The 15,665-nt window shown below is 37.9% G+C and overlaps 2 protein-coding genes across 3 annotated transcripts in view; one reads left to right on the top strand and one right to left on the bottom strand.

Annotated features, from left to right (window-relative positions):
* The window catches only part of BRAT1 (BRCA1 associated ATM activator 1), a 15,139-nt gene extending 12,774 nt beyond the window's left edge, over positions 1-2,365 (bottom strand). The window contains exons 1-2 of the mRNA XM_072417789.1: positions 2,341-2,365; positions 354-488 (exon numbers count right to left, since the gene is read on the bottom strand). Coding sequence (XP_072273890.1) covers positions 354-480 — 127 coding nt within the window. The 5' untranslated portion in view covers positions 481-488; positions 2,341-2,365. The remainder of the gene's footprint in view (positions 1-353; positions 489-2,340) is intronic.
* A 243-nt stretch (positions 2,366-2,608) lies between these two features.
* Positions 2,609-15,665, top strand: part of IQCE (IQ motif containing E) — a 34,821-nt gene continuing 21,764 nt past the window's right edge. Inside the window, exons 1-14 of one of the 2 annotated variants that reach the window (XM_072417788.1) lie at positions 2,609-2,702; positions 6,320-6,437; positions 7,161-7,211; positions 7,455-7,497; positions 8,335-8,481; positions 8,606-8,737; positions 9,175-9,245; positions 9,856-9,969; positions 10,797-10,847; positions 11,333-11,403; positions 13,125-13,197; positions 13,595-13,644; positions 14,359-14,522; positions 15,350-15,405. In XM_072417788.1, the coding sequence (XP_072273889.1) occupies positions 6,384-6,437; positions 7,161-7,211; positions 7,455-7,497; positions 8,335-8,481; positions 8,606-8,737; positions 9,175-9,245; positions 9,856-9,969; positions 10,797-10,847; positions 11,333-11,403; positions 13,125-13,197; positions 13,595-13,644; positions 14,359-14,522; positions 15,350-15,405 (1,077 nt within the window). In that variant the 5' untranslated portion in view covers positions 2,609-2,702; positions 6,320-6,383. Of the gene's footprint in view, positions 2,783-6,319; positions 6,438-7,160; positions 7,212-7,454; positions 7,498-8,334; positions 8,482-8,605; positions 8,738-9,174; positions 9,246-9,855; positions 9,970-10,796; positions 10,848-11,332; positions 11,404-13,124; positions 13,198-13,594; positions 13,645-14,358; positions 14,523-15,349; positions 15,406-15,665 lie in introns of both variants that reach the window. The other variant, XM_072417787.1, reaches the window with a different exon arrangement.

Raw genomic sequence — 15,665 nt, 5'->3', positions numbered from 1 at the left:
ACTTTAACTTGTAAAAAGATATACAGGCTGATTCCATGATTTACCTTTTACCCTTCTGAAAAAAAGCTTTCAAAAATAACACACAATGGATGTATTTATTCATTTTACTGCTTTTATTGATTACTGTTTAAATGTGAACAGTGAGGTCTGAATGTTGCACCCTAGGTTTATACACGAGTCAATAGAATTTTCTTGTTTTTTTTCCAGATAAATGTAACTACCTTGGTTTATATTCTGATCAGTTCATAATTGAGTATATATTGTAAGTAAACCCATAGCTTTCCATATTTTAATTTTTAAACCCAGGAATCACAAATACATATGTAATCATTAAAAAATTTGATGGTACGTACCAGCATTTAGCAATGTCTTGAACCAATCTAGCAGTTTCTCATAAATAGAATCATCTTTCACAAGCTGTCTGCTGTCAACCAATACTCCACAGACAAGAGGGAGGAGCTGGGAACACTCTGCATCCATGACAAGTCCTGTAAGCAAATAATTATTTTAAGAAAATATAGAATTGTTTATTTTCACTTTAACATTTTATATTGTAAAGTGTCCACTTTGGTTGTGGTTAAATATACTCATGCAGTGGAGTGCCCAAACCCCACATTACATCTGGACCTCTTGGATAATATTGAAACAACCGTCTCAATTTCAAGAACTTATGAGATAATGTACGTTAATAAAATATATTATGTGCATTGCTGAATAGGTTTGGGATGTAGAGTGGCAATTCCCTTCCCACACACCCCCCCCCTTTTTTTCCTTTTCACCTTTCCCTTTTTTCTTAGGTATGTGAAATATGGAGTTCAAAAATGTATAGTATATGTAAAAAGGCCACATTGAAAGAAATGTACAAGGATTCAGTGGTAATTATAAGAGAGAGGGGTCAACAGATAGAAATAATAAAAGTAGAAAGACTCTATGTTTTTGATGTACATCTATACTAATGAAGCTGGATGTACTTGTTTTTATCATGTTTGTTTTTTCTTTGTTTGTTTTGTTCCTTGTTGTATATAAATACTTAAAAATTCTAATATAGATTGAAAGTAAATTCTGAAGACAGAATAAAACACTTTAGGTAGCCTAGCCCCAATTTTATTAAGTTTACATAGCGTGTTAAAACTTCTTCCAGGTTCATTTTTTGTCTGGATATTCTCCTTCGTTTTCAGTCTATGTGTGCAACAAATGGGCAGGGCTGCAGCTACAAGGGCAACATGGCACAGGAAGGAAAGTTTAAAACCTTCCCAGCTTGATGTAGTTTTCTAGACAGGGAGGGTTATGTTTAGACTGAAGAGTAAGGATAAGGCACCAAAAGCTGGTCTGGACAGAAGGACTGTAACTAGGAACGGAGGTAGATTGGATGAGGCTATGCGACCTATAGACCAGGTGAGTAGAAAGCACTGTTGGTTGGAAGAAGTGGTGGGCATGAATGAAATGCTGTGATCACGTTGGGGGTTATTGGCAGGGGTGATGAGCGGTTGCAAACTACAAGAACTGGAGGGGGGTTTACTTTATAGTTGATGTTAGCTATGATAAAATGTCTTGTAATGGCTTTTTCGTTTCTTGTCAGAACATTGCCTAGTCTATATCTCCCTTTCAATAAATATAAAAAAATACATTTTCTTGGCAATTCATGGCTATACGGTGCGCTGTATGTGTGCCTAGTCATATTACCTAATAGCTATATATCACTAGTGTGAGATCTAAGGCACTTCTGCCTGTCATTGCTCCTTTTAAGAGATTTGTAGATGTCACTACTGCAGGATCTGTCATATGGAAGCAAAGCTCTGCCTCTACCAGAACGACCAACATATTACAGAGATATGGTGCAGAACAGGGCATAGAATGCTTCTACACACACTGAAGGTATGCAAGCCTTGGCTGTGGACACTCTTAAGCCCTAGCTAACCTTGGGGTTTGGCCTGGAATCAATAAGAGTGGTAATTCTCATTTATTTGGGGGGTGACTACTTAGCCCTGGTTGTACATGAAGCCAGACATAGCTAGGATTGGCTGCACATTAATGAACTGGATAAATGTCAAATCAGAATTATGGGGGAAAAACAGCCACAGGGGGACAACAGGAAATAAACATTATATTAATAGAATTACTGGTCCTTTGCTGCCTTGCTGACTGTCTGCATTTCTATGGTTCCTCCCATATAAACTTGTATCAATATTTTAGTCTCTATAATGTTAATCTAAACCTTGACTACTTAGAGTCCCCTGAAGTTATTGTCTCCTTGCTTGTCACCCTTATCATGTAGTGTTTCAGTGTGCTGTCCTTCATCCTATCCCCCACCATTCGTGTGTATAAGCAGAGATACCACACCTCAATCCAAACTTCCCAAGGCGCTAAAGAACGCTGGCTTGTGATGTCATCCAAAAGCGCCGCTGCTGCTGGCTTCCATCTTTAGTCCTGGAACCCAGATTACTACTGTTTCTTTTGCACAATTATTTTATTTAGACCTAAATTACTAAATATAAAAGAGAAGGTATAGAAGTGTAAATGTATGCGCGCCGACAATTAATTGTTTTACAAGCCGTCTAAAACAATGTTACAGTTTGCCCTTTGTGTCCAAATCAAATATGGCGGAGAGCGCCTCACCTTATTTTGTTCGGGTCCGAGAGGATGTGATTCTCCTTTCCTTGGTTTCTGTTGCTAGGGACTCGCTGACAAGCCCAGATCTTTAGGTGACCGTAAGGCCTCTGTGCTTCTGGATGGTGGGGTGCAGGGGAGAAGGGACATTACTTAATAGCTTTGTGAGGGGAAGGTAAGTGATTGTACGTACGCATGGGTAAAAAGGAAATGAGTGAATAATAATATGAGATGTGTGCACATGTGGGGTTCAGAAGAGGGGAAATATATATTATGGGGTTATTGTTGGTACATACAGGGGGTTTGTATATATGTGCTGAATGGTACAGAGAAAGGTGCTCATCTCTTATCACCCCCCCCCCCTCTAGGGGAGTAATGGTATAGGGGGTACGTACAATTGGGGTACAGGGAAGGGGGCAGATATCATATCACCCTCTTGGAATGGTCGGGGTGGAAAGTAATGGTACAAGGGGTATGTACAAATATGGGGCGCAGGGAATGGGGTCTCCTCCCAGGGGTATGTACACATTGAAAGGTGCAGGGGTGGTGACACATCTCTTATTACCCTTTAGTGGGGTTGGGATTGGTTGTACAGGGGGTGCAGCACACCTAGAATCCTTTACATGACCCCACTTCTATCATTTAGAGCTGAGCTACCCAAGATTTAGGACCTTTCAATAGCCTGAATAAATTAACTCCGTATTGACAGCTTCCTAAATGATTTTTACCTTTGTTTAATTCTTTTTAAAATATGGGAGTTGTCATCCAAAATACTGCATCAGGACCATCCAGGGGAGGGGGTCTAGAACCAGAATTGGAATTTCAATCTTTACGTATATATTTAAAAAAAAAAAGCAAAAGAGGGAATCAAATTAAAATGTAGATCCAATCACTCCTTCCCACATAGGTGATGAGTTTGCCCCACTGTCACCTGGTCAGGGAGGGCACCAGGTCAATGTAATTACATTTTTATTTTTCATAGCACTAAGAACATTTTCTAGGGTTCCTCCTCTGAGATCCCCCTATAGGTGCATCACTTATTAATAAATAACATAATACATCTGTGATAACAGTCTTTACAATATTTACTTCTTCTTGATTGTGTTTTACTTTATTATTTTTTTCTTAAAATCCAATGAAATTATTTGAACAGAAAGCAAAGACTTAGTTGTGATGACAGAGATGGCCACTCCTGAATATACAGATGGCAAGGCTGTCAGAGAAACCTTATCCCATAGGGAATTCATGCAGCATAGGGTATAAATAATCTTTTTATTTGATATTTCTAGATATTCGATGCTGTGTGAATATTCACCTTGCAGAGGTATTGAAATGACCTCTTGCTGTAAAGATTCTGCTATAGCTGAGCCAAATAACTAAAAGAGCTGTCATTAGGGATTGTCAAAAGTGCAAGTTGCTGGACTACAAGGAATTCATCTCTTACAGAGTCAACAGCCTGGAACAAGGGTGCAGGATTGGAGTTGAATCATTTTAGATTTAATAGGCTGTATGCTTGCTACTTGTCAGTCACATAGTGCAAACAAGAGAATGATGACAACGCTGGAGGCTGCACCTTAAAAACACACAGGCAGCTTCTATATTTCTCTCTTTACACTATAAAATGTTTTCCAACTCACAGCTATTATTTTTGTTCGTATTCTGGGATGTTAAAGCAGAACTCAATCCTCCATACTCACCTTCCCCGGTTCTGTCGCCACTTTCTTCTTTCTCCTCTTCCTAGAGATGATCTTTAGCCTTGCTCCTACTTTCTGCTCATTTAAAAGAGCGCTCAAAACCCACTTTTTCAAACTTGCCTACCCGTCTTCTTCCGTCAATTGAAACCACCACTACTTCCCACCACACATATCTCCCATCCTTTGTGTGTGAAATTCCCCCACCTACTAGATTGTAAGCTCTTCGGGTCAGGGTCCTCTCCTCCTGTATCACTGTCTGTATTAGTCTGTCATTTGCAATCCCTATTTAATGTACAGCGCTGCGTAATATGTTGGCGCTATATAAATCCTGTTTAATAATAATAATAATAATAATAATAGCCATCTTGCTTGGGCCTGGATGTGTCGACTTACATTCCCAGCAGGGGAAGCAGGGATTGCCGGGTATTCTGGCAACCAAAGCTCGAAGCGCAAGCAGCCGTTTGACAGATACCCAGTGTGATCAGGCAGGTAGGAGGGTTTATTGCAGAAGAGATACCAGCTGTCCCTTTCTTCAATAATGACCTGCCTGATCGTGAATTTTAAAAAGTGGAACATTTGTGGAGATTTCAGTGGTGCTGTCTCTGCTGTTTGGTTAGCTGATATCTACTTCGATCATAGCACTTGGTGAGGGATACCATTCAACCTTTTGGATGTGTAATTGGCATGTTGTGGAGACTGTAACAGGACAAGTTAATTTGACATTGTTATTTTTCTTTAGTAGGATTAGTGAGACCCCCTAGAAACACGTTTGCTTGGAAGAATTGGTGAGGCTCCCAAGTTGGAGAGAACAGGGCCAGCACCTATGCGGGATCCTTTGGAGATTTTTTAACTGGTGTCCCAAAGTTGTAATAAAAGCCAATGTAATCCAATTCCTATGCCATCTGTAAATAAAAAAATAAAAATAAAATAAAAATAAAGTGTAATTGTAGCTGGATTATGAACATTTAAGCATTTAAAGGAGCTTCATAATCAATACATTGGATTTAAAACAAACCCTCACCACAAGCATCTATAGCTACAGACCCTATGAATCAAATAATCCTCACGTTCACAGAAAAGCATGATAAAATGCTTTAAGTATTGGATGTGTATTTTTGTGCAATATACTGCAACACACAGCCACCTGTCTGACTATCCATTGCAATGCTGACCCCATTCATAGAAATGTTTGCAGCAGTATGTTGACAAAACGCACTCCAGAGGACAATGCTGCTTGTGCAATATCTCATGTCCTTCATGTAAAGTACAGTGAACAGCACTGAACCTCAGGTATTGGGAATGAGTCCTTAGTCATTCTCTCATTAGCCTTCCCTTCATCTCACAGCAGAGACACATCGACCTTTCAGCCTTCTAATCTCCTATGTTACTACTCAGGACAGAAAGTAATGACTTTAGAGCTTCTGCTTGGAATTCAGTGTTCAACCCAGAAAAAAGACAGTTGGTAAGAAATTCTAGGTGGGTGCGAGCTCCTTTATTATGACCCAACTCTTTATTAGCCACCCAAAAGCACCGGGTGGTCACTAGAAAATGTCAGGTGGTGCGCCCAGCTAAATGGCTGGGGTTGCTTTATAGTCCCCTCAGCTACAGATGTCAGGCAGTGCTTATGGATGTACTTTTATGTCCATAGAGGTTTTTTTTTTTAAAGATCCTAAAGGATTGTACTCTGTTTTTTTCCATAGCTCCCCCTTGGTGTGTAACTTGTAGAGTATAATCCCGATGAAATCATGCCATACATTTATGTGTTCTCTAGAAATTAGATATGTTCTTATAGGTCTAACAAAGAAATACATTTAGGGCTCTAAACAATTTACAATTTACAGCACATTGTAATGTAACAACCAAGAACAAGTATCTGATTTTTTTCAGATCTGCATACTATTCCAATAAAAAGACAATAATTAATAATGAAATCTTTTTACATTTAAAGAAGTTGATTTGTGTAATTTTACAATTAAAAACACAATAACACTTTAATAATATAGTTTCTTGTAATGTAGGCTTCCAGCGATTGGATGAGGTGTTGGGATTGTACTTCTAGTAGCAGGTACAGTCTATGAAGAAATGTCTTGGCTATCCAGTGAAAATGGAACAGAAGTTGAAAACCTGGAGGATACGGTAAGCTGTATGGAACCTCCTTAAAGGTTAACATGCCCCAGATATTGTTTGTAGAAAGACATACTGTAAAATAACACCATGAATCTTGTAGGCACACAACTTGTGGAGTCTGTGCCAGTGCTCATCTACAAGGCTATAGTTTTTTTTTCTTTTTTTGTTGTAAAATATTAACAATATCTCTAAATGGGGATATATGAGCACATTTATTCTATTTATAAAATATATGCCAAATATATTTTTGATTTCAGACCTAGAAACTAAAAGTTGGATACATAAATTATCCTACTACTTCTACATGGTGTGGTTTATTTGTTTTAAAAATGACCCTTTTCCAAACTCTTCAGGCCAATCACATGACACAGATGGTCCTATTCCAATTATATACCCTGACAGAACAGTCATCACTGCACGTATAAATAGCATCATTTTCCAGGATTGCCCCTCACTGATTAGAAAATGTTACTCCTGCGCGTTTGGAGTTACATTTCCTCGGCTTCTGGCTTTGTGTGCAGCAACATGCGCCGTGTAGTTTAAAGCTTAAGGAGCTTTAAACTACACCAGGAGCCAGAGAGTTAGTTATTTGACAAAGGAGACATTGAATATCTATTTTGTCAAACAATACTACCTCCTTTTTTTTTAAATTTTAAGTCTACTTTAAATAGAAGTTGATGGCACGGCACAAGAAAAGCTCTCACCTTATTTTTTTTTAATTTTATTTTGTAGTTTCACGACGATGGACTTTCTGCTATCACCTATGAGTCAGACACTGAAAAGGTATGAATTGAAGAGAAGCTGTAATAGCGTGGGTCAGTTTTATTACACAACAAAGGATTTCTAGAGCACTAAGCTGTTTGTCACTGAAAGCTCATGGAAAGGCTTTAGGAGAGACTTCTTAATTAAGTTGCCCAGAGCTGGGCTTTACAGAAAAAGCTGTGGTAATATACAAGAATGCTTAAACTAACAAATGAAATTTCATGTAATATTTTCTATCAATCTTAAATTTTTTTTACTGTGCAGAAAGTAAAGAAGAAAAAAGCCAGCAAACCCCCCAGGTCACAAAGTGAGTGTCTCAACCAATGAGTTTTCCATATTGAAAATCTCTGCAAAAGAAAGGAAATGGTATTTATTATGGTGTCAGATATCATTTTTTAATTTTGGCCTTTGGAAATCTGTCATGTCTAACACTTTCCTGGGAGAGTACAACAAACAGCAACTAGAATTAGTGTTGTGTGTGTGTGTGTGTGTGTGTGTGTGTATATATGTGGGTGTTTTATTGTTGTTTCTGTACATGCTAGACCTCCAAATCTGCTATATGGGGGTCCTATGCCCAGCAGTCCCCAGGGGCAGAAAAGGGGATTTGTTAAGAGCTGTAGATACTTGCAGACACATCATAGTTTAGCAAGGCCAACACAGATACTTGGCCTCGGATGTCCTCCCATAGTCCCCTGACAAGACAACAGTTTTTTTCTGCAGTTGCCTGCTTAGTACTGCACAGCCTCTTGAAATTCTTCACTGACAGGTCTTAGTTGCCCAGCTAATGTTCACCACAACTAGGCATTCTATTTAAAGATTTTTTCCCCTTCAGTACAAGTAACTGTATGCGCTCTCCATTAAAATAAGTTCAAAGGTGGGCACACAGAAAAATAAAACCTAACTCCCTTCTACTAAACAAATGTGCTTTTGTTAGCATCTCTGTCTCTAAAAGGGAGATATTCTGTTACTGCCCTTGTAACATTCATTTTTTTCCATGCATTTTATATCAAACCCCCACAGGTGTAGGTGGTATAGAAGAAGCAGGTCAAGATTAATAACGTATAAAAAGATCATAATTTGGAATTGGTGTTTGGTGATAGATGTTGCAGATTGTGACCCCTAGTGATTTTTGTTCAACTTTTAGACTCCCCCTATCTCTCCAGTGCCAAGCTGCACCCAAAAAAGGCACAAGTATGGAGGTCCTTGAAAGGAACAGGTCACATGCACACCGAGAACCCAATGGCCAAGGTGCCAAGACAGCTGTGGTTAGCATCCCTTAAACAAGGAAACAGTAAGTATCCAATCCTATTTTCAACTGCATTTAAAAATGTATGTTGGTTAAAAACCTCCAACCAAAACACTCACATGGAAAGCCTTAACAGGTGAGAGACATTTTTTGTGCTTCCTCCACACAGGCCTGACACAGCCCCTGAAATCAGATACTGACATTGGGCAGGCTTGGGTGAACCCTGGCGCCAGTACACCAGAGTATCTTAAGGAAGCTCTCGGGATGAAGAAGCCAAAATACTCCCGCTCTTCTAGTAACGGTGATTATAAAATTTAAACCACAGCACCAAGGTTCAAACTCATACAGTGGACTTTTTTTTTAGAAGAGGAATTGGATTGGATTGGATTGTTAGTGTTCTCAATAGTGGTCATTCATATTCCTTCTTTTACTCCCACACTGCCTGGAAAAGAAACAAAAAAATTAGATTTGGGTTGGCTACTGTGGCAATGACTGTGCCTGACATAAACTAAGTGCAGGTATCTTGTATCCCTCCCTGATCTAATGATTGAACTATGTTACTAGTTACTACTATGTAACTATGATTTGATTGCCCATGCTGGAATTAATGAACTCCTGCACATAGTTCAATCATCCTAGACAATGTAATCTGTTCTTTATCCAAAACTAATAGACTTGCACCTTCAGTACCTTTGTGACTTCCTAAATTACTAATTCGATTTTTTTAACTACTAACAGGTTACATTCCAGGAACCCCAGACTTTAAAGAGAAAGAGGACATGTATGATGAGATTTTAGATCTGAAGAAGGTATGAATGTACTGATATATGTCAAATCTACCCCATGCTTATCTCACTGAAGCTGATTAATCTGCCATGTCTGTCCTATCTGAAGTAGTTTAAAAAAAAGAAAGATTTGAACCTTCATTCATTTTCTTATGTTTATAGTTGTAGTTCAAGTTATTAAGACAACAAGACCCATTACCTTTTTGTTTTTGGATAATACCTTATGGAATTCTACTCATCAACAATTACAACCCTCAGTTGATATGCAAATGTCAAGTTTTTCTTATCTATATCTGCATATGTCTTGGCATTATATATGCCTATATGTTTGTTCATGGTAACAATTTATTTTTAAAGAACCAAATTCATGGAAGGGGGAGGGTATTGGTATGCCCCTTACCTTACATTCTGCAACTTAGAAGTTACATTTGTGCTGCAGGTGAGCAAAGTGGCTGACCTGAGTACTAAGCTGATTCAGTTCAGGGCTTAATTAATTAAATGTAAAAATTTGTTTTAAAATGAACACACAGACTTAATTAAGTGACCTTTATGTAATTCATATATATTACACTTTTAGAGCTATCAGGATTGATTAGGTGTTTGTCTAATGCAAAAATTTTCATTTTATTTTAAGACCATACAAGCGAATAAATCTGAGAATGACATAATGAAAACAAAACTCCGTAGGCTGGAAGAAGAAAATAACCGAAAGGATCGTCAAATTGAACAGCTGCTTGACCCCTCCCGAGTGAGTTAAATGTTACATTACCCCTAATTCCATGTCACATAGTTTCTAGTTTGCAGTCCACTATTGCTTTACTGTGTTTTTTATGGTCATTTCTACAATAGATAGTGTGTTGTATCCCCTTTATTGTGGTTTGAAGTTTGATCTTGTGATGTCTCTCCTGGTCAGGACAACTTAGATTCTATTGCTTGTTTCCTACCTCTGGTACTGAGCAAGAAAATGTATAGTTTAGGGTTTGTGGGCACCTGACAATCCTACCTTCGTAACATGGCCAAAATATGTGGACACACCTCCAAGTTATTGAGATGTCTTCAGAAATCTTAATGCTACAGAGACATTTAAGACCATTTTTGACTTTTGACCCAATCTGATTGGGCCAAGTTTTCTCATCTAACATGGATACCTGAACTTGCAAATTCTCTACTGGCTTAACAGGCATAGATTCCCAGAGACATACTCCAAAATGTTATGGAAAGTCTTCCCAGGAGACTGTTGTAGTCCCAAAGGGTGTGTGAACGCTAAATAAATGCACACAGTTTTGGTAGGGATATGCAACACGTTCACGTAGTTGCCTGTATAATGTACAGTGGCCTTTTTATATAATATCCTTTATGCTTTGCACTGTACCAGAACGGCTGCAGTATCTGTCAGTGTTCATTTTGAGGTTCTCCTATACTGCTACCTGAAGTAGACTTTCCAGCTTGGTAGTACACCAAAGCCTGGACCAGCTCATTTATATCCTTATCCCCCCTGCATGTGTACCAACCCTTACCAACCCAGAGCCTCTTACGTAGGTAAAGACTCTAAACTGTGGCTTCTTCTTTCTACAGAGCTCAGAATTTACAAGAAGTTTGGTCGATAAAAGAAGTGACAACAGTTTGGTGAGTAAGGCTTTGGCAATCAATACAGAAATACATTCAAGAGCTGCAAACATAGAAGAACATTAATATAATCTTCTCATTACTCTTTGAATATATTTAAAACTTTGTTTCTATGCATAGTTCATTATCTGTTTACATGGTGCACATGTGTTACAAATTACATATGTAGTCTCTGCCTTCTTCATAGCCATGATGCAATATAATTGTGTCTTGCTGATTCTCTTATTTCACTGCATGTCTGCCTGAAAAAGAATGAATGTTTTGCAGTTTCTAATGAATTGAAATATCCATTATTCTTTTTGTAAATTTTGACTATATACCATGGCTTATATGCACACAATGGAGATTAGGTGCTTCTGTTTTATTGACACAAAAGGAGGATGCATATACGGAAAATAAACCTAGCCCTCCGGTCTAGCAAGCCTACTGGTAATATGTTCATAGTATGTGTAAAAAATCTTCATAGTTTATTTTTTGTGTTTCAGTTAGTAAATAACCTCAAACAGAAGGTTTTAAAGCTGGAGAAGCAATGTAAGGAGAAGGATAATGCTCTCAGGTATTTAAAATGTTTTTTTGTTTTGGGGTAATATAAATACTGTAATTATTCTATTTATTAAAGGTAACCTGTCAAGGAGAAAATATGTAATTAGCCTCAGGTAATGGCTACCATTCCCTGTGACCAAGACTAGGGCAGCTGCAGCTTTTATCTGCGACTTATGCAGGTTTTTTTTTAATTTATATTGTAGCACTTTTCCTTGTGTATTTTACGAAACCTGAACAGGGTGAATATTCTAATCTGGAAAACTCTTTAGCAGAGCTGTCCAACTTTTTGGATTCCTGGGGCCACATTGAAAGAAAAAATTATCTGGGGGCCACACATAAATTAAACAAACACAAATGCTAGCTGATGAGCAAAGAAAAACGTTGAGCAGGTCTCATGTATGCCATCAGTTATATAGAAGTACATATCTATTATTAAATAAAACATCATTAACTGTTTTAGATATTTTGTATTGTAAATGTAAAAGAAAAGAGGGAAACATAAAACTAGTGTGATTTTTTGATATTGCGTTGAGAAACTATCTGGTTCAATGGTGGTGGTGATGAGATGGAGGAGTGCTTACCTGGCTAATTAGGAACCCCTTAATAGTAGATAGGCACCCCTTCCGCTCTGCTTTCTGCTCTTGTAAGCTGCACACAAGTGAATATGAAGCCGCAAATGCACACAAATAGCAAGAGCATAAATGTTTGAAAGCGTACGTGCACGAGAGCGGGCATACGTATGACGTCGTTCCCGCAAATTGTGGAAGTGTATTCTGCATAATGCGATCGTAGGAATTTGCTCCAGTCCTCATTCACAGCCATCCTGGGCCTCGGGTTGGACACCCCTGCTTTATACAAATGTAAAATAATGTCTTTGCATGCAATTTAATTGTTTTCCTGTTTTAATTTATACTTTTTTTTTTATATTTCAATATTTTTATTACATTTCAAAACACGACGAAAGTATATGAAACAACAAATAAAACAAGTATAGTACATATATTAAAAAGGAGTAAAGATAAATGCCTAATATCCTATGTATACGAGTATTTAAAAAGTGTATATTCCAACCTAGCAATTATTTCTATTTTAAGCAGCTGTGTGCTGCTGTTTCCCAAATCTTGCGCCACTGAGATTCATCCAATTTTCAACTGATAGTAGAAAGCAAGGAGTTATAAACAGTGTGCCCTTACCTAATGGGTTTTCATCACATATTCGTTCAAAAGCTGATTGGTCAGTGTGCGCAACAACCTCAAAGGAGGGGGAAATCAGATGAGCTGATTCTTCACACTTTTGATTTAGCTTAATAATTGTTTGTAAATATAATCTGCAGCGGATTGCACAATTCAGAAATCCAAACAATTACAATCTACAAATTAACAATTTACAATTGCAAATGAACTATATGGTTTTCTGCAGATTTCACACAATACAATCACAAACTTTACATTACATTTTTTGATATAATTTTTAGCTGCTTTTTTTTTTTTTTTTTGATATGAGAGGTACTGTGTTCTATTTAAAGGGAACCACAGTGGTGCTTGGTCATTTATGTTTAAGTTTTAAACTGATAGTTTACCATGTAATCACTTAGTGCATGACAAATTACCTCTTTTTATTAGAGAAATTACGGCACAAGGTAATCTAGAGACACGCCATCTGTCATTAAAATTACAGATGAAGCTGTCCTAAAAATGTAAGTATGCAAATTAAGATGTGTGTGCTTTTTTGCAGCAAACTGCAGACAGAGCTTAAAACTACTAATGTGGAAGAGATGAGAATAGCTATGGAGACCTACTATGAAGAGGTAGGTTGTAAAATCACAGTGCTCTACTGTGTTGAACCCAGAAATATTTAAGCCGGGTAGGAAGAAATTGGAGGAGGGTGGCCTCCCCAACCCTTCAGTAACCACCCTAAAACAGCCGGGTGGTTACTTAGTGTCAGGTGTGCCCAAATAAAAGGGGCTGGGGAAAACACTACTTTACATAGTAAAGAGAACCATTTACTTTAGTTGCTATCACTGAACAGCTTATTACTCAATGTCCAACCACAGTCTGAGAAATGTAACCCCCTCTTTGATACTTTGACCATTCTCCAGTTCTGTACAATGTTAGGTATTTGGTATTATTATGATTATCATAGGTTTTTTTTAAATTACCTTCACTCAACTTTGTACATACTGAACATTTTATTCTCTCCTATAGATTCAGCGGTTACAGCTATTGTTGGCTAAAGCTGAGACCCAAGAAAAAAAGTAAGTCCAATATTGCTCAGTGAAGATGCTGTCTTATTGTACTTTAGGCTGAACCTCAGGTAGAGAAAGAAGCTTATCAATGTATTGCTTCTCATTTTACTGCCCAGTTGCAGGCTGAGGAAAGTGCAAGACCTGTAAGTGTTAAAACCTGCAAAGATGGAAATCTGGTCTCATGTTCTGCCTTACAGGGCTGTTCTTTGTAGCATAGATGTGTATATCATAGGACTGGATAGATAGAAATAAAAATCTTTTGGCAAGTAAAAATATTTCATCCATGTATTTAGCTGTTTGCTTGCATTCTTAATTTGGTACACAAGCAAAGGTTCTCAGATCACCAGGGGCTGGGATGGATTTGTGCACTGAGACAAAACCTACATAAAAAAACTGAAATAATCAGCAGACAGGCTATGCTTTGTGTATGCGTTTCAAGGTTAAATTTTCAGCTTTGACTGGCGTACCTTACCTTACCTATTATTGGTTCTTAAAGTGACTCTGTTGTGAGGAAATTATGAGACCTGAAATTGCAAGCCTGTGTTAAAAAGTGCTTGTCTCTTTCTGTATTTATAACTCTTGTCACCTGTTCACAGGGGCAGAGTAGAGTAACAGGTAAGTAGTGCATGCAAAGATCTGTATTAAGTCATACAACTTTAGGTATTTGCTGTTTAGTTCCATGGGATTTACTAAACATTACTTTGGCTTTATTTTTTATGGCAGACCTTCTGCAGAGAGTGGAGAGTCCGTGAAGAGACAGAAAGCCATGAACATGGCTCTACTTAAACTGTCCAAACAGGTGAAAGAACTGCAGGAGGAAAACAAGAGCCTAAAGGGAGACCTAGACAGGGCCATGGCCCAATCACCTACCTCAAGCAGAACTAAAGGTGAGTATCAATAGAGACGAAAGATCAGATTCTGAGGATGATTATTTAAAAAAATATTCCTTGTTACAGCATTCAAATATCTGAATGTTTATTATGGCTAAAGCTAAACTTACACACAATAATGCAGCTTCATATTCTTTAGTAAATCATCAGCAGGTCAGTGAGCCCACTGCCATTTAACTGTATTAGAGAAGTAGCGTCATCCTCCGGGACTGTTTGGTAGGGCTTTGTAAATCTCAGGAATAAAAGGACAGGTGTGCACATCATTTGGTAGGTCATTATACTCCAATTCATGTGTTTTATATGCATATTTAGATGTTTGCCTCTGGATTCAGTATTAAATATTTAAATGCTTATGAGTGTGTCTCCACAGGAGGGCGCTGTGGTCTCATTTAAATGTTAGCATAAAACTGTTCCCTACATACTAAGTCCATGCAAACATTTTTAAAAAGGATCTAATTCAGATCCCCAGAACTGCACATATACCGATCCCATTGGCTTTGACTCTGTCTCTTTGTTAACTTTAAATCAGGGGAGGAAAGAAAATGGGACAAAAGTAATTGTCTCCCTGCTGTTTTTTTTTAGAAGGTGCCAGTGTGCAAATTAATCAAATACCTACATTTAGCAGTTGGCTTTAGGTTGTCCGGCCTTTTTAAATCTGCATAGGAATTTGAAAAACCTATTGTGTCGATTAGGAAAGGTTAATATTTTCCTAGGTAATATGGATGATTTGTAATTACAACTCACAAAGAATGCTGTCGGAGAGGCAGTAATCCATGTATTGGTGTTGTCCATGTCCACATTCTGAATAAGTTCTTTTCACTTAGGGTACAACGAATGGAGCAAACAGAGGTTGGTGAGGAAAATCTTGGAATTGGAAAAGGTGAGATCTATCATATAACAGATCAATCTCACAGATTTTCAGACACCCATCAAACAACCTATGCAACGCTGGAGGAGCTTCAAGTGCATATTGTGTGGAGGGCTGAGTAGGTTTTTAAACCAGTTTGTGGTATAGCTAGTAAATTATAACTAAATTGGATTTATTCTATATTTTGGTATTTGAGCATATCCCAGTATTTATATCCAACATCATTCACCTTGATCTAATCATCATGGTGTAATGTATTGTGTCAAGGCAGA

Source organism: Pyxicephalus adspersus, chromosome 7 (assembly GCF_032062135.1).
Source record: "Pyxicephalus adspersus chromosome 7, UCB_Pads_2.0, whole genome shotgun sequence".
Classification (NCBI taxonomy): domain Eukaryota; kingdom Metazoa; phylum Chordata; class Amphibia; order Anura; family Pyxicephalidae; genus Pyxicephalus; species Pyxicephalus adspersus.
This window is presented reverse-complemented; position numbering and strand designations above follow the sequence as displayed.